The sequence below is a fragment of the Mesoplodon mirus genome, assembly GCF_964341445.2.
Source record: "Mesoplodon mirus genome assembly, chromosome: 12".
NCBI classification, from domain to species: Eukaryota; Metazoa; Chordata; class Mammalia; order Artiodactyla; family Ziphiidae; genus Mesoplodon; species Mesoplodon mirus.
Genome location: NC_138988.1, coordinates 7,374,174 through 7,386,793, shown reverse-complemented (window position 1 = coordinate 7,386,793; position 12,620 = coordinate 7,374,174). Strand labels below are relative to the sequence as shown.

At 44.1% G+C, this 12,620-nt stretch overlaps 1 protein-coding gene across 1 annotated transcript; it reads right to left on the bottom strand.

Moving 5' to 3' along the window:
• Window positions 1–3,783: 3,783 nt before the first annotated feature.
• Window positions 3,784–12,513, bottom strand: CIDEC (cell death inducing DFFA like effector c). The gene is made up of 6 exons (XM_082637525.1): window positions 12,498–12,513; window positions 12,165–12,242; window positions 10,875–11,028; window positions 7,832–7,990; window positions 7,560–7,747; window positions 3,784–4,784 (listed from the first exon to the last, which is right to left on the bottom strand). Exons 1-6 carry the CDS (start codon window positions 12,500–12,502, stop codon window positions 4,622–4,624), a joined length of 747 nt encoding a protein of 248 aa, XP_082493651.1. The 5' UTR covers window positions 12,503–12,513; the 3' UTR covers window positions 3,784–4,621.
• Between the last annotated feature and the right edge of the window lie 107 nt (window positions 12,514–12,620).

The following is a 12,620-nucleotide window of genomic DNA, read 5'->3' as shown; positions in this document are numbered from 1 at the left end:
AAGAACAGTGTGACTAGAATATGCGTATGTGCATGAGTGTGATTTACATATATTTATTGTATATTTCTGCATTTCTGAAAGGACATACACAAATGAGTTGTTGGTTGCTTCCAGAAAAGGAATCTGAAGTGAGAAAGTGAATAATTATTTTTACCCTTTAGAACTGCTTAAATTTTTAACCTCATTGATATATCTCTTCTTCAGACACACATGGAGCCCTAGTTTAAAAATATAAGCCAGACCAAAAAAAAAAAGGGACTTCCCTGGTGGTCCAGTGGTTAAGACTCCTGCTTCCATTGCAGGGGGTGTGGGTTTGATCCCTGGTTGGGGAACTAAGATCCTGCATGCTGCATGGCATGGCCAAAAAAAAAAACTAAGCCAGATATAAAAGACTATGATTCATAAAAAAAATTTTTAATAATGAAAATAAGTAGAAATAAAAATTTTAAAAGACTGTGATTTTAGTTACATGACATTTTAGAAGTCAGTGGTTGACAAGGGCTGGAGTGGTTGAGGGAATGAGAATCGACTAGAAAGGGGAAGAAGGGAAATTTTTGGTGTACTGGAACTAGTGGTTACATATCTGTATAAATTTGCCAAACTTTATAGAACCATATACCTTAAAAGGGTAGATTTTATTGTATGTAAATTATACCTCAGTAAACTTAATTGTTTTTAATTCAAAGATTTAAATAGTCAATTTAAAAAGATATATATATATTTATTTATTTGGTCATGCTGGGTCTTGGTTGCAGCACGCAGGATCATTTAGTTGCAGCATGTGGGATCTAGTTCCCTGACCAGGGATCTAATCCGGGCCCCCTGCATTGGGAGCGTGGAGTCTTAACCTCTGGACCAACCAGGGAAGTCCCAAAAGTCAATTTTTAAATGTGCACAAATTCAGACAGGACTGGCAAGAAATTTAGCAAGAATGCAAGTAATTTTATCTTGTTTTGGGCTTGGACATTACTGTGCTGTGTCCTAAGGCCCCGCGGTATTTTGGAACCCCTCTTCTGAAAGGTGCGTTCATAATTTGCAGCTTGAGCAAAGATGGAAAGGCGGAGGCCGAGGGGCAGGACAACCTACCTTACCGACAGCAGACTTCTCCTCCACTGGCCACACTTGGCCCCAGGAAGGCCATTCCCCCACTTGGACTGGCCCCTGGCCCTGCCAAGGCTTGAGCTCCCTTGCTCTTTGGAATTTTCCCTCCACACGCCCCAGCCTCAGCAAAGCCTGCCCTCTCCTGTTCACTGCCCACAGCTGGTGCGACTCCATTAATCTCCAAGCTTCCAGAAGAAAAGGAAGAAACCTAATTATCCCTAGGCTGGGAGGGCTTAGTGCCAAGAGACAGTGATCAGCCACTCAAGACTCACGTGTGAAACTCAGAATATCAGGGGGAAGGCAAGTTGGGACAAATTCCAAGTTTCAGCCACCCCAGCCCAACTCAGTTTATGACTAACTTCACAAGAAGAGCAGGTAGGCCACAGCCTCAGCAAGAGTTGAATGGGAATAGCTTCTGTGCTGATGTAAACATAATGCCTTCATACCAGAAGGCCTACCCCATGGACCCAGGACAGCACTGAGCCAGGCCTCCAACCATAGCTGCAAGAGCAGGAAAGCCCAGAATGGAAATGTTCTTTGCTAGCTCTGGCAGCTCCTTCCACACATGGCTGCAGGGTATGGGTCAGCTGCCAGAAATAACCCTCCAGACTTTAACTTTGGTAACATAGGCCTTTGTCTTAGTATTTAATAAACCCAAGTAGCCTTTATAGTTAGTCAGAAATGACACATATTTGAATCTGAGAGGCACAGACCAAAGCACAGTCTCCTACAAACCTAGCCTTTCATGCTTGTCTTGTTTGAGTTGCTTGATGTTGAAAAATGCCAGCTCACACTGATAAGCTAATACTCTGTGGCTACCTAACGGCTCATTTCGAAATCCTAAGATTAAGAGTTCTGAACACGAAAGGAGAGCTGTCTAGCAAGCTAGGGAAGGCTTCGGAGGAGAGTTGCATTACAGCTTGACTAGTACTTTCCCACCTACACACTTAAAAGGTTGTACTAAAATGTGACATTGAGAAACTGGAAGAGTGCCTTAATCCCATAATCCCTATTAAAGCCCTTCTTCTTTTTTTTTTTTTAATTGAGGTATAGTTGATTTACAGTGTTGTGTTAGTTTCTGGTGTACAGCAAAGTGATTCAGTTATACATATATATATATTATTTTCCAGATTCTTTTCCATTGTAGGTTATTACAAGATATTGAATATAGTTCCCTGCGCTATACCGTAGGACCTTGTTTACCTTTTTTTTTTTTTTTTGGCGGGGGGTACTCGGGCTTCTCACTGCTGTGGCCTCTCCCGTTGCGGAGCACAGGCTCCGGACGCACAGGCCCAACGGCCATGGCTCACGGGCCCAGCCGCTCTGCCACATGTGGGATCCTCCCAGACCGGGGCACGAACCCGTGTCCCCTGCATCGGCAGGCGGGCTCTCAACCACTGCGCCACCAGGGAAGCCCCCCCTATTTTATATATATTCGTGTGTATCTGTTAATCCCAGGCTCCTAATTTGTCCCCCTCTCCCACTTCCCCTTCGGTAACCATAAGTTTGTTTTCTATGTCTGTGGGTCTGTTTCTGTTTTCTAAATAAGTTCATTTATGTCATGTTTTTAGATTCCACATAGAAACGATATCATATGATATTTGTCTTTCTCTGTCTGACTTGCTTCACTTTTTGTGATCATCTCTAGGTCCATCCATGTTGCTGCAAATGGCATGATTTCATTCTTTTTCGTGGCTGAGTACTAGTCCATTGTATACATGCGCCACATCTTCTTCACCCACTCATCTGTTGATGGACACTTAAATTGCTTCCATATCTTGGCTATTGTAAGTAGTGCTGCTATGAGCATTGGGGGGCACGTCTCTTTTTGAATTAGAGTTTTTGTCTTTTCCAGATATATGGCCAGAAGTGGGATTGCTGGATCATATAGCAGCTTTATTTTTAGTTTTTTAGGAACCCCCATACTGTTCTCCATAGTGGCTGCACAATTTCCATTCCCACCAACAGTGTAGGAGGGTTCCTTTTTCTCCACACCCTCTCTAGCATTTATTATTTGTAGACTTTTTGATGATGGCCATTCTGACTAGTGTGACGTGATACCTCATTATAGTTTTGATTTGCACTGCTCTAATAATTAGCAATGTTGAGCATCTTTTCATGTGCCTACTGGCCATCTATATGTCTTCTTTGGAGAGACGTCTATTTAGGTCTTCTGCCCATTTTTTGATAGGGTTTGCTTTTTTTGATATTGAGCTATATAAGCTGTTTTTATGTTTTGGAAATTAAGCCCTTGTCAGTTGCATCTTTTGCAAATATTTTCTCCCACTCTGGAGGTTGTATTTTCATTTTGTTTATGGTTTCGTTTGCTCTGCAAAAGCTTTTGAGTTTATTTAGGTTGCATTTGTTTATTTTTGCTTTTATTTACATTATTCTAGGAGACAGATCCAAAATAAATATTGCTGCGATTTATGTCAAAGAATGTTCTGCCTCTGTTCTCCTCTAGGAGTTTTATAGTATCCAGTCTTACATTTAGGTCTTTAATTCATTTTGAGTTTCCTTTTGTATATGGTAGTAGAGAATGTTCTAATTTCATTCTTTTACATGGAGTTGTCTAGTTTTCCCAGCATCGCTTATTGAAGAGACTGTCTTTTCTCCATTGTATATTCTTACCCCCTTTGTCGAAGATTAATTGACTGTAGGTATGGGTTTATTTCTGGGCTCTCTATTTCCTTCTATTAATCCATATGTCTTTTTCTGTGCCAATACCATGCTGTTTTGATTACTGTAGCTTTGTAGTATTGTCCGAAGTCTGGGAGGGTTATGCCTCCAGCTTTGTTCTTTTTCCTCAGGATTGCTTTGGCAATTCTGGGTCTTTTGTGTTCCCAAAGTCCTTCTGGTAGGCAAACTTATTTTGGAAATTGTCATTTACCATATTGATTACATGATCTGCTCAAGCCTCAGATTAAGCAGACATTAGTTTCAGAATTAACCGTAATTTTTTTGTTGTTTGTTTTTTTGGTAGAAAAAGTGCTGTTTCCTATAACCCCACATTATGGAGAATGGTTTGACAACAGAGTTCTCTCTTCCCGTAGACCTTACCAACCTTCCAGATAGAATCCCACCCTCACCTCGCAAAGAACAGAAGTAAAGAAGATGTATCAGCATAAATAATTTATTGCGAACTCTCTAGTATCATACGCGAGTGGGTTGACAATTCACTCAGAAGCATTTGGGACAGGAGGCCAGGACGTAGGCAGTGTAATGAAAGTGTAGCACGTGAAGACAGGTTGTTGAGGGGCAGCCTTCCTGCCATAGCCTGCTGGTGACCAGTCTTGGCCCGCTAAGCTACCTGGGGCAGGAAGGAGCCCAGCCAGGCCAAGAGCCCTCAGTTCTCCTTTGGCCAGCCCAGCCCAGGTTTCCGGCCCTTCCCCCTGCTTCATCATTCATGTTCCTGTGGGGCTGAGGGAGGTGTTGGGAAGGTAAGAAGCTCTCTAGCTGCCAGGCTTGTGGGTGCTACCAGCTGAGCATGGGGTCCCCGGTCTACTCCTTGGCTGGGCTTTCATTGCAGTATCTTCAGACAGGTCGGGATGAGGGATGGGGCTTTGCTCTTGGGGGGCTGCCCTCCCTCTGTGGCATCCAGGAGCTGCTGCAGGTAACAGGAGGTGCCGAGCAGCACGTGGCCTGTGGCCTGCATGCTGAAGAGGGCCCAGCGGAGAGCTTCTCTGGGTGGGATGAGAAGGCACTAGGGTCAAAACACAGAGAAAGCCCCTTCCTCCTCCCCCTAAATGCCTGCTCCCCCACGCTGCATTCATAACTTCATAAACTGTAGAGTGATGTGCAAACAGAACAGATGCTGCCCTCCCTCAGCAAATGGGACAGGGTCTACAGTGTTAACTGCAATCGTACCTTAACTGAGACGTCCACAACCTCTCTCTTCTCGTGCAAAATTCAAGCTCATTTAACAAGGCCTTTTATCTTTCTAATGCTACTTTGGGCCAGCCAGACTGACCTCTGTCATGTGACTCTGCCGTTCACAACCTCTGTTCTAGACAGAAGTGTTTCCAAGTCATTTGTAGTCTAGCTAATTTTCAGAGTGCTGGACGTGAAGATCTCCATGTCTGGTGTTGCAGTGTACTGAGGACAGAACTCCAGTCAGACAGGCCTGAGTGCTAACTCAGTTTCATTAGCTGTGGCAACCTTGGCAAACTCCTATAGCTCTGAGCTTCGGCACCCTCATCTGTAAAGTGAGATCATACCATTTTGATCCCACACAGGGTTAGGAGGATGAAATAACATAAATCACTTAACACAGGACCTGATATGTAGAAGAGAAGGGGAAACGTAGGGTCAAGACCAGCTGGTTGAATGCTTGACTACTTTAACCAACTTCTTATCCAGATCTGTTTGAAAGAGACAGGTGAGGGTGACTAGGGGTGTCTAGTCCTAGGAGGGATCAGGGAGAAGAAAACAAAAGGAACATAAATTCTTTCTGGCTGATATTAAAACTTGTCTTCTATTAACCTTCATTCAGTAAATGAACTTATGTTATGGCTGAGGTGGAGGGGGGCAGGAAGACAATTAGAATCATAAACATCTGTACATGAAAATACTTAAAAAATTTAAAGGTGAAACCTGAGAAGTATACCCATTTCTCAAATTAGAGAACTGAGGCTTCAAACCAGCTGTCTGGACATAAATAGGAATGAAATTCTGACACATGCTACAATATGGATGAACTTTGAAAACACTATGCTAAGTGAAATAAGCCAGACACAAAAGGGCAAGTATTGTATGATTATACTTACATGAGTTGCCTAGAATAGGAAAATTAATGGAGACAGGAAGTAGAACAGAGGTTAACAGGGCTGGGGGAAGGGGGTGTGGAGAGTTAGTGTTTAATGGGTACAGAGTTACAGTTTGGGATGATGAAAAAGTTCTGGAAATAGATGCACAAGTAACTGTTGCACAACACTGTGAATGTACTTAATGTCACTGAATTTTATACTTAAAAAAAAGTGGTTAAAATGGTAAATTTTATGGTATATGTATTTTACCACCATTAAAGAAAAAACACTTGCTGACGCCACTAAGTCATTCTACTGATTCCAGCTTGCTGTTGTTTTTTGTTTTTCTTTTGGGACCAATATGCCTACTGTGTTTAGGTCTGAGGGGCCCACTTCCCCTAGATGGACTGAGTTTAAAGGCTGAAACTTCTTGCTCTAGATTTTGCAATCTGCAAACTGCTGGCAGCAAGCCCAGATCAAGAGGGGTATATGATATGGTATAAGAGGAAAATGGAACTTCTTGCCATAGAACGAGGCTCAACCTGCCGCTGAGGGTTATCTGTGGCAGGCAGAACCATGCGACCTCAGGTCCCTCATCTGCGGACTGGGAATGCAGAGAATAAACTCGGAAAGGCAAGAAGGTCTGGTGTGCTCTAGCTGCATACGTTCTGGCAGAACTCTGGAAGGTGTAGGATTTCTCAGAAGCCCCTGAGAATGAGGATCATATGTATCTTCATTCATTGTACACTTATTTGAATTATTGCTATGTACCAGCATTCACCAAGGTATTGGAGGCAACAGCAGTTCTTGCCCTCATGGAGCTTGTTCTGACATCTTATTTATCTCTGTGTCTCTAGCTCATAGCATAGGGCCAGGACACAGAGTGCTCAGTAAACACTAAATGAAGCAACTGGGGAGGAGTAGCATCTGTCAGAAGTAACTGGCAAGAGGCCAGCTTTGTGGTTTTCGACTATTTGGATGCCTCTGCCTCAGTGGCTACATCCGTCTAATGAGGTAAGAATTCTCTAGAGCACCACTGGAATAGCTGAATTTGGAAATCACTACCATAACAGTACTTGTCTTATGATTAAACATATTCCCATGCTTCCTGTGATACTTGATTAGACTTTCAAAAGTAAAGTAAAGTTTCTTTTAAAGTTCATTAGATGATACAAATGACTTTTGTCCATAGACATACAAATTAATTCCGTTCTATGGAAGGACAGTTATTTCATCCCTCCCACCCCCATGGAAAAATCCAATTTTGTATTTATAAATAGCTCGGCATTCTTGTTGGATCTATATATGGGTGGGATTTTGAACTGATTGTAACTTCTTGCTGGTTCCCTCACTAGTTGAGTTCAATAAAGTTTTTGACATATTTTTGCTCTTCTAATCAAAAGATTAGAAGACTACTTAGGAAAACTTACTACTTTAGGTGAAAAATAATTAGTTGTTATAGTGGAAGGTAATGAGAAAAGCTAAATGTATCCAGGTTCCACCAGCAGAAGTATATGTATCCCTTTGGCATACACTACTATAAAATAAAACATGAATTCAGCCATAAAGTCCTAGACAAATGCTAATTGTCATGCTTTGTCAGCATCAACACCAGGCTCAGGCTCCGAGAAGTCTGAGGTGCATGGGAGAAGATAGCGCCATCTCCCATTGCTGTGTTCCCAGCCTGTCCCCAGCTAACCCCAATTCACTCACTTCATGACACGCCTGGCCCCGTAGCAGCGCAGATCATAGGAAAGGGAGTATGTGCCATAGAGAGTCGCCTTCACGTTCAGGCGGCCAATGAAGTCCTGTGGGTTCACCTTGTACAGGTCGAAGGTTACTCGGGCCACATCGATCTTCTTGGCAGGCTTACGGGAGAGGGAGAGCTGGTACCTAGTGCCCTGCATCAAGACAAGCATGTGGTTGGCACCCCTCAAGAATTTCTCCTAAGCTCCCAGTATTGTCCCTGACAGGTGGGATGTCACCTGCTCTGATGGGGGCTGCCATTTCTGCCCCTTATGGAGGACCATGAACACGGTGTCATCTGTCAGGGATTGGAAATACTCTTCTGTCTCTACAGTTGTGCCATCTTCCTCCAGCACCAGGAAGAAAGGCTTGTCTGCCAGCATCAGGGTATCCTGGACCTGGAGAATAAGGTAAGTGATGCTTCTGCCATCACATGTAGCCACAGAGCTGGTATGGGGAAGACCCACATCACACACCTCAGCTGGCACACCTCACACACACACGAGTGGGCCGGGATTTATGAGATGGGACTGGAACCCAGGACTCTTGCTGTGAGATCACCATCCAAAGAACCTATATTATGGTATCCCTTGGTATCTGACTTCATGGTTAATATTCTAGAATAGTGCTGTCCAATAAAAATATGGGAGGGACTTCCCTGGTGGTCCAGTGGTAAAGAATCTGCCTTGCAATGCAGGGGAAGTGGGTTCGATCCCTGATCAGGGAACTAAGATCCCACATGCTGCGGGGCAACTAAGCCTGTGTGCCACAACTACTGAGCTTGTGCGCCTCAACTAGAGCCTGCGTGCTGCAGACTATACAGCCCACACACCCTGGAGCCCGCGCGCCACAACTAGAGAAGAGAAAACCCGCATGCCACAACTAGAGAGAAGCCCACGCACCACAATGAAAGATCCCTCATGCCTCAGCGAAGATCCCGTGGGCCACAACTAAGACCCAACACAGCCAAAATAAATAAATAAATAAATAAAAATAAATAATACATAAATCTTAAAAAAAATACAATGGGAGTCACACATGTAATTTTTAGTTGCGATATAATTTGCATGCCATAAAATTCACTCTTTAAAAGTCCACAATCCAGTGGTTTTTAGCATATTCACAAAGTTGTGCAACTACCACCACTGTATAATTTCAAAACATTTTCAACCCCATTTTTACCCCATAGAGAAACCTAACCCCATTAGCTGTCACTCCCCATTTCCTAGCCCTTGGCAACCTCTCCTCTTCTGTCCATCTCTGTGGATCTGTCTATGCTGGACATTTCATATAAGTGGAATCATACAATGTGTGGTCTTTTTATACTGGCTTCTTTCACTTAACAAGGTTTCAAGGTTCTTCTATGTTGCAGCATGATTCTTTAGTTTTTTATGGCTGAATAATATTCTACTAAATAGATATACCACATTTTTAATCCATTCTTCAATTGATGGACATGTGGGTTGTTTCTATTTTTTGAGTATTATGAATAATGCTGCTATGCACATTCATGTACAAATTTTTGTGTGACATGTCTTTTCAATTTTCCTGGATATATACCTAGGATTGGAATTGCTGAGTCATATAATAACTCTACGTTTATTCTTCTTAAGGAAATACCAAACTGTTCTCTGAAGCTGTTGCATGATTTTACATTCCCAACAGCAATTTCTCCACATCCTCACCAACACTTATTTTAGTCTGTCTTTTATTTTAGCCATTCTAGTCGTATGAAGTGTTTTTGATTTGCATTTCCCTAATGACTAAGGGTGCTGAGCATCTTTTCATGTGTTATCAGCCGTTTGTACATCTTCTTTGGAGAAACATCTACTCAGATTCTTTGCCCGTTTTCAACTGGATCATCTTTTTACTGAGTTTTAAGAGTTCTTTATATATTCTTGATACTAGACCCTTATCAGATATGTGATTTGCAAATATTTTCTCCCATTCTGTGGGTTATCTTTTCATTTTTTTTGATAGTGTCCCTTGATGCACAAAAGTTTTTAATGTTGATAAAGTCCAATATTTTTCCCTTTGGTTACTTGTGCTTTGGTGCCATATCTAAGAAACCAAGGTTATGAACACTTATACCTATGTTTTCTTCTAAGGGTTTTATAGTTTTAGCTCTACATTTAGGTCTTTGATCTACTTTGAATTAATTTTATATGTAGTATGAGGGAGGGATCCAACTTCATTCTTTTGCATTTGGATAGCCCATTGTCTCAGGAATATTTGTTGAAAAGCCTATTCTTTCTCCATGGAATAGTCTTGGAATCCTGTTAAAAATCAATTGACCACAGATACATGGATTTATTTCTGGACTCTCAGTTCTATTCAGTTGATTTGTATGTATTATGGGCTGAATGCTATCCCCCCCAAATTCATATGTTGAAGTCCTAATCCCAGTACCTCAGAATATGGCTATATTTGGAGATAGAGTCTTTAAAGAATTAATTACATTAAAATTAGGACATTAGAGTGGGCCATAATCCACTATGACTTGTAAAAAGGAAAGGTGTCTTTATAAAAAGGAAAGATTAGGACAAGTTACTCCCAACCAGGTGTAGGGGGAGCATGGAAATGGGGAAGGGTGTCATTCTTGCCCAATGTTACTACCACCCACAAGAGCTGTGTGTCCTTGGTTTCCTCTCTGCAAGCTTACCTGATTAATAGTTTTTACTTTTTTTTTGACCGTGCCGAGGGGCATGCGGGATCTTAGTTCCCTAACCAGGGATTGAACCTGTGCCCCCTGCATTGGAGCAGGAAGTCTTAACCACTGGACCACCAGGGAAGTCCCACCTAATCAATAGTTTGAAGAAAGTCTTCCACAGCTGTTAGCAAAGCTTTGCATGGAAGGCCAATGTAGGAGGCAGATTGAAGGAGAATTGCCCTGCATGAAGGTAAGGGAAGGAGATAGGGAAGGGAATCTCTAAAATCTTGCTCAATACTCCAACTTCTGGGCAATTCTACAAGTTTAAGTACTACTGGAAAAGGGAACCTAAGGGTCCCTCCAGTAAGAAAAATAGACTCCAAATATACCGCTGACCTATTGTTAGTATCAGATGGTAATGTACTGCCCTCCCCCTGTCAACAGACAGACAGGATTCCAGGTGGGCACTACAAGCCCACTGGAGCTGCCATTAGAAAGGAAATCTTTTCACCGTCTAAGCCATGAACTCCATCCCTGCTGAACTCCTAGCTCATGATGCAGAGGCAGCTGTTGGGTCCATCTCTCAGACAAGGTCCCCATGGTGGGCTGTGCAGAGGCAGGCCCATCCCTACCTTGAGGCGGAGGTCCTCAAGGCTGTGTGTCATGATGCCCTTCCGCACACTCCGGTCAGCACTGCTTACTCTGCAGGGCCGGGCCCTGGCGGCCTCCGGGCTGGGCTCTGACAGCAGCTTCTGGGTCACCACCGAGGTGCTGACTGCCACGTACCTGGAGGCCATATGGAGCATCAGAATGAGCTGTGTGTTGCCTCCCAGCCCTCAACGCACAGCAGGGTAACTTACCCTCCCAGTCCTCTAGGCTGAGCTCATCATATTCCTCCTCCCCTACCACCCACCAAACCTGCTCTAGATAGTCTTCCTCAAAAGCCTGCTGGGTTGGTGCATCGTTTTGTTTTTTTAAAATATTTATTTATTTATTTAGGCTGTGCCAGGTATTAGTTGCGGCTCGCGGGATCTTCATAGTGGTATGCAGGATCTTTAGTTGCAGCATGCGGACTTCTTAGTTTTGGCATGTATGTGGCATGTAGTTCCCCGACCAGGTATCGAACCCGTGCCCCCTGCATTGGGAGTGCGGAGTCTTACCCACTGGACCACCAGGGAAGTCCCTGGATCAGTGCATCTTAAACTTTAGTGGACACATCACTCCCCTGCTGATCTTGTTAAAATGCAGGTTCTGATTCAGTAGGTCTGGGTAGGTTCTGAGATTTTATGTATGTAATGAGTTCCCAAGTGATATTGACACTGCTGGGTTTCAGACCATGACAAGTAGCCAGTGATAGAAGACTACCCCACATTTGCCCACTTACCACTTTCCTCTCTTAGCCTCATTCTTCTCACCTGTAATGTGAGATGAAGTGGCAAAGCTGAGGTCAATATAAGACAGTTTTGAACTCAGATACACGATGTAGAACAAAAGGAGTGCAGTGAACCTAGATTTTGGAGTCAGGCAGACCCAAGTTCGAATCCTGACTCCACTACCCATTTGCTAGGTGACTGAGAGAGCCCACCCTGTGCCTCGGTTTCCCCATCTGTTAATTTGGCATCATAATCCCCACTTCCCAAAGTTGTGGTGCGGTGTAAATGAGATCAGTAATGAAAGCATCAAGCAGTATCTACCTCTTTCTACTCAATGTGTGATATGGGGGACTCTGGGGGGAGAGACAGCAGCGTTAATCTCTCCCGGGGGCTTGTGGGAGGGGCAACTCTTGGGTCCCACTCCAGACCTCCTGAATCAGCACCTGCATTTGAACAAGACACCCAGGTGACTTCTGTGCCCATCGAAGTTCAGGTCTGCCCTACAGCTCACAGTATCTCCCCTTCCCTTCCACGCTTGGCTCTCCTCACCTGGCGAGGGAGCTGGGGTAGAGGAGGCTGAGGGGCTTCATGGCGTATTCCATTCTCGTCAGCTGGACAGCGTTGGCCCTGGGAAGGAAGCAGAGACAGCTCCTTAGGTGGGGATGGGAGGGTCCCCTCTCTCTTGTCTTTTGACACAGAGCAACCCCACCTCCATCCAGCAAGCCTCTGCTCCGGTCTCCCCTAGCAACTCACACACACACAACTCCCCCAGCCCTTCCCCTGTCCCACCCACGAACACCACTGTGACCAAGCTGGAGACCCCCTTAGTGCCCAGGCTCAGCCCCCCTCAGCAGCCGCTCCTCCCTCCCCAGCACCACTCACTCCATGTTTCTCTGACCCTGGCTCTGGTCACACTGATCAGGGTTCGCAAGTCGGGACTGAAGAGGCCCTGCTTGGTTAGTTCCTGTCCCTGGGGGCAGAGTCCACTTTATGCTGGCAGGAAGC

Coding starts and splice junctions, on each gene's coding strand:
- CIDEC (XM_082637525.1), bottom strand. Junction 7,991..10,874: donor TTGAGGACCTCCGCCTCAAG/GTAGGGATGGGC, acceptor CTTATTCTCCAG/GTCCAGGATACCCTGATGCT. Junction 4,785..7,559: donor GGGGCCAGGCGTGTCATGAA/GTGAGTGAATTG, acceptor CATCCCACCCAG/AGAAGCTCTCCGCTGGGCCC.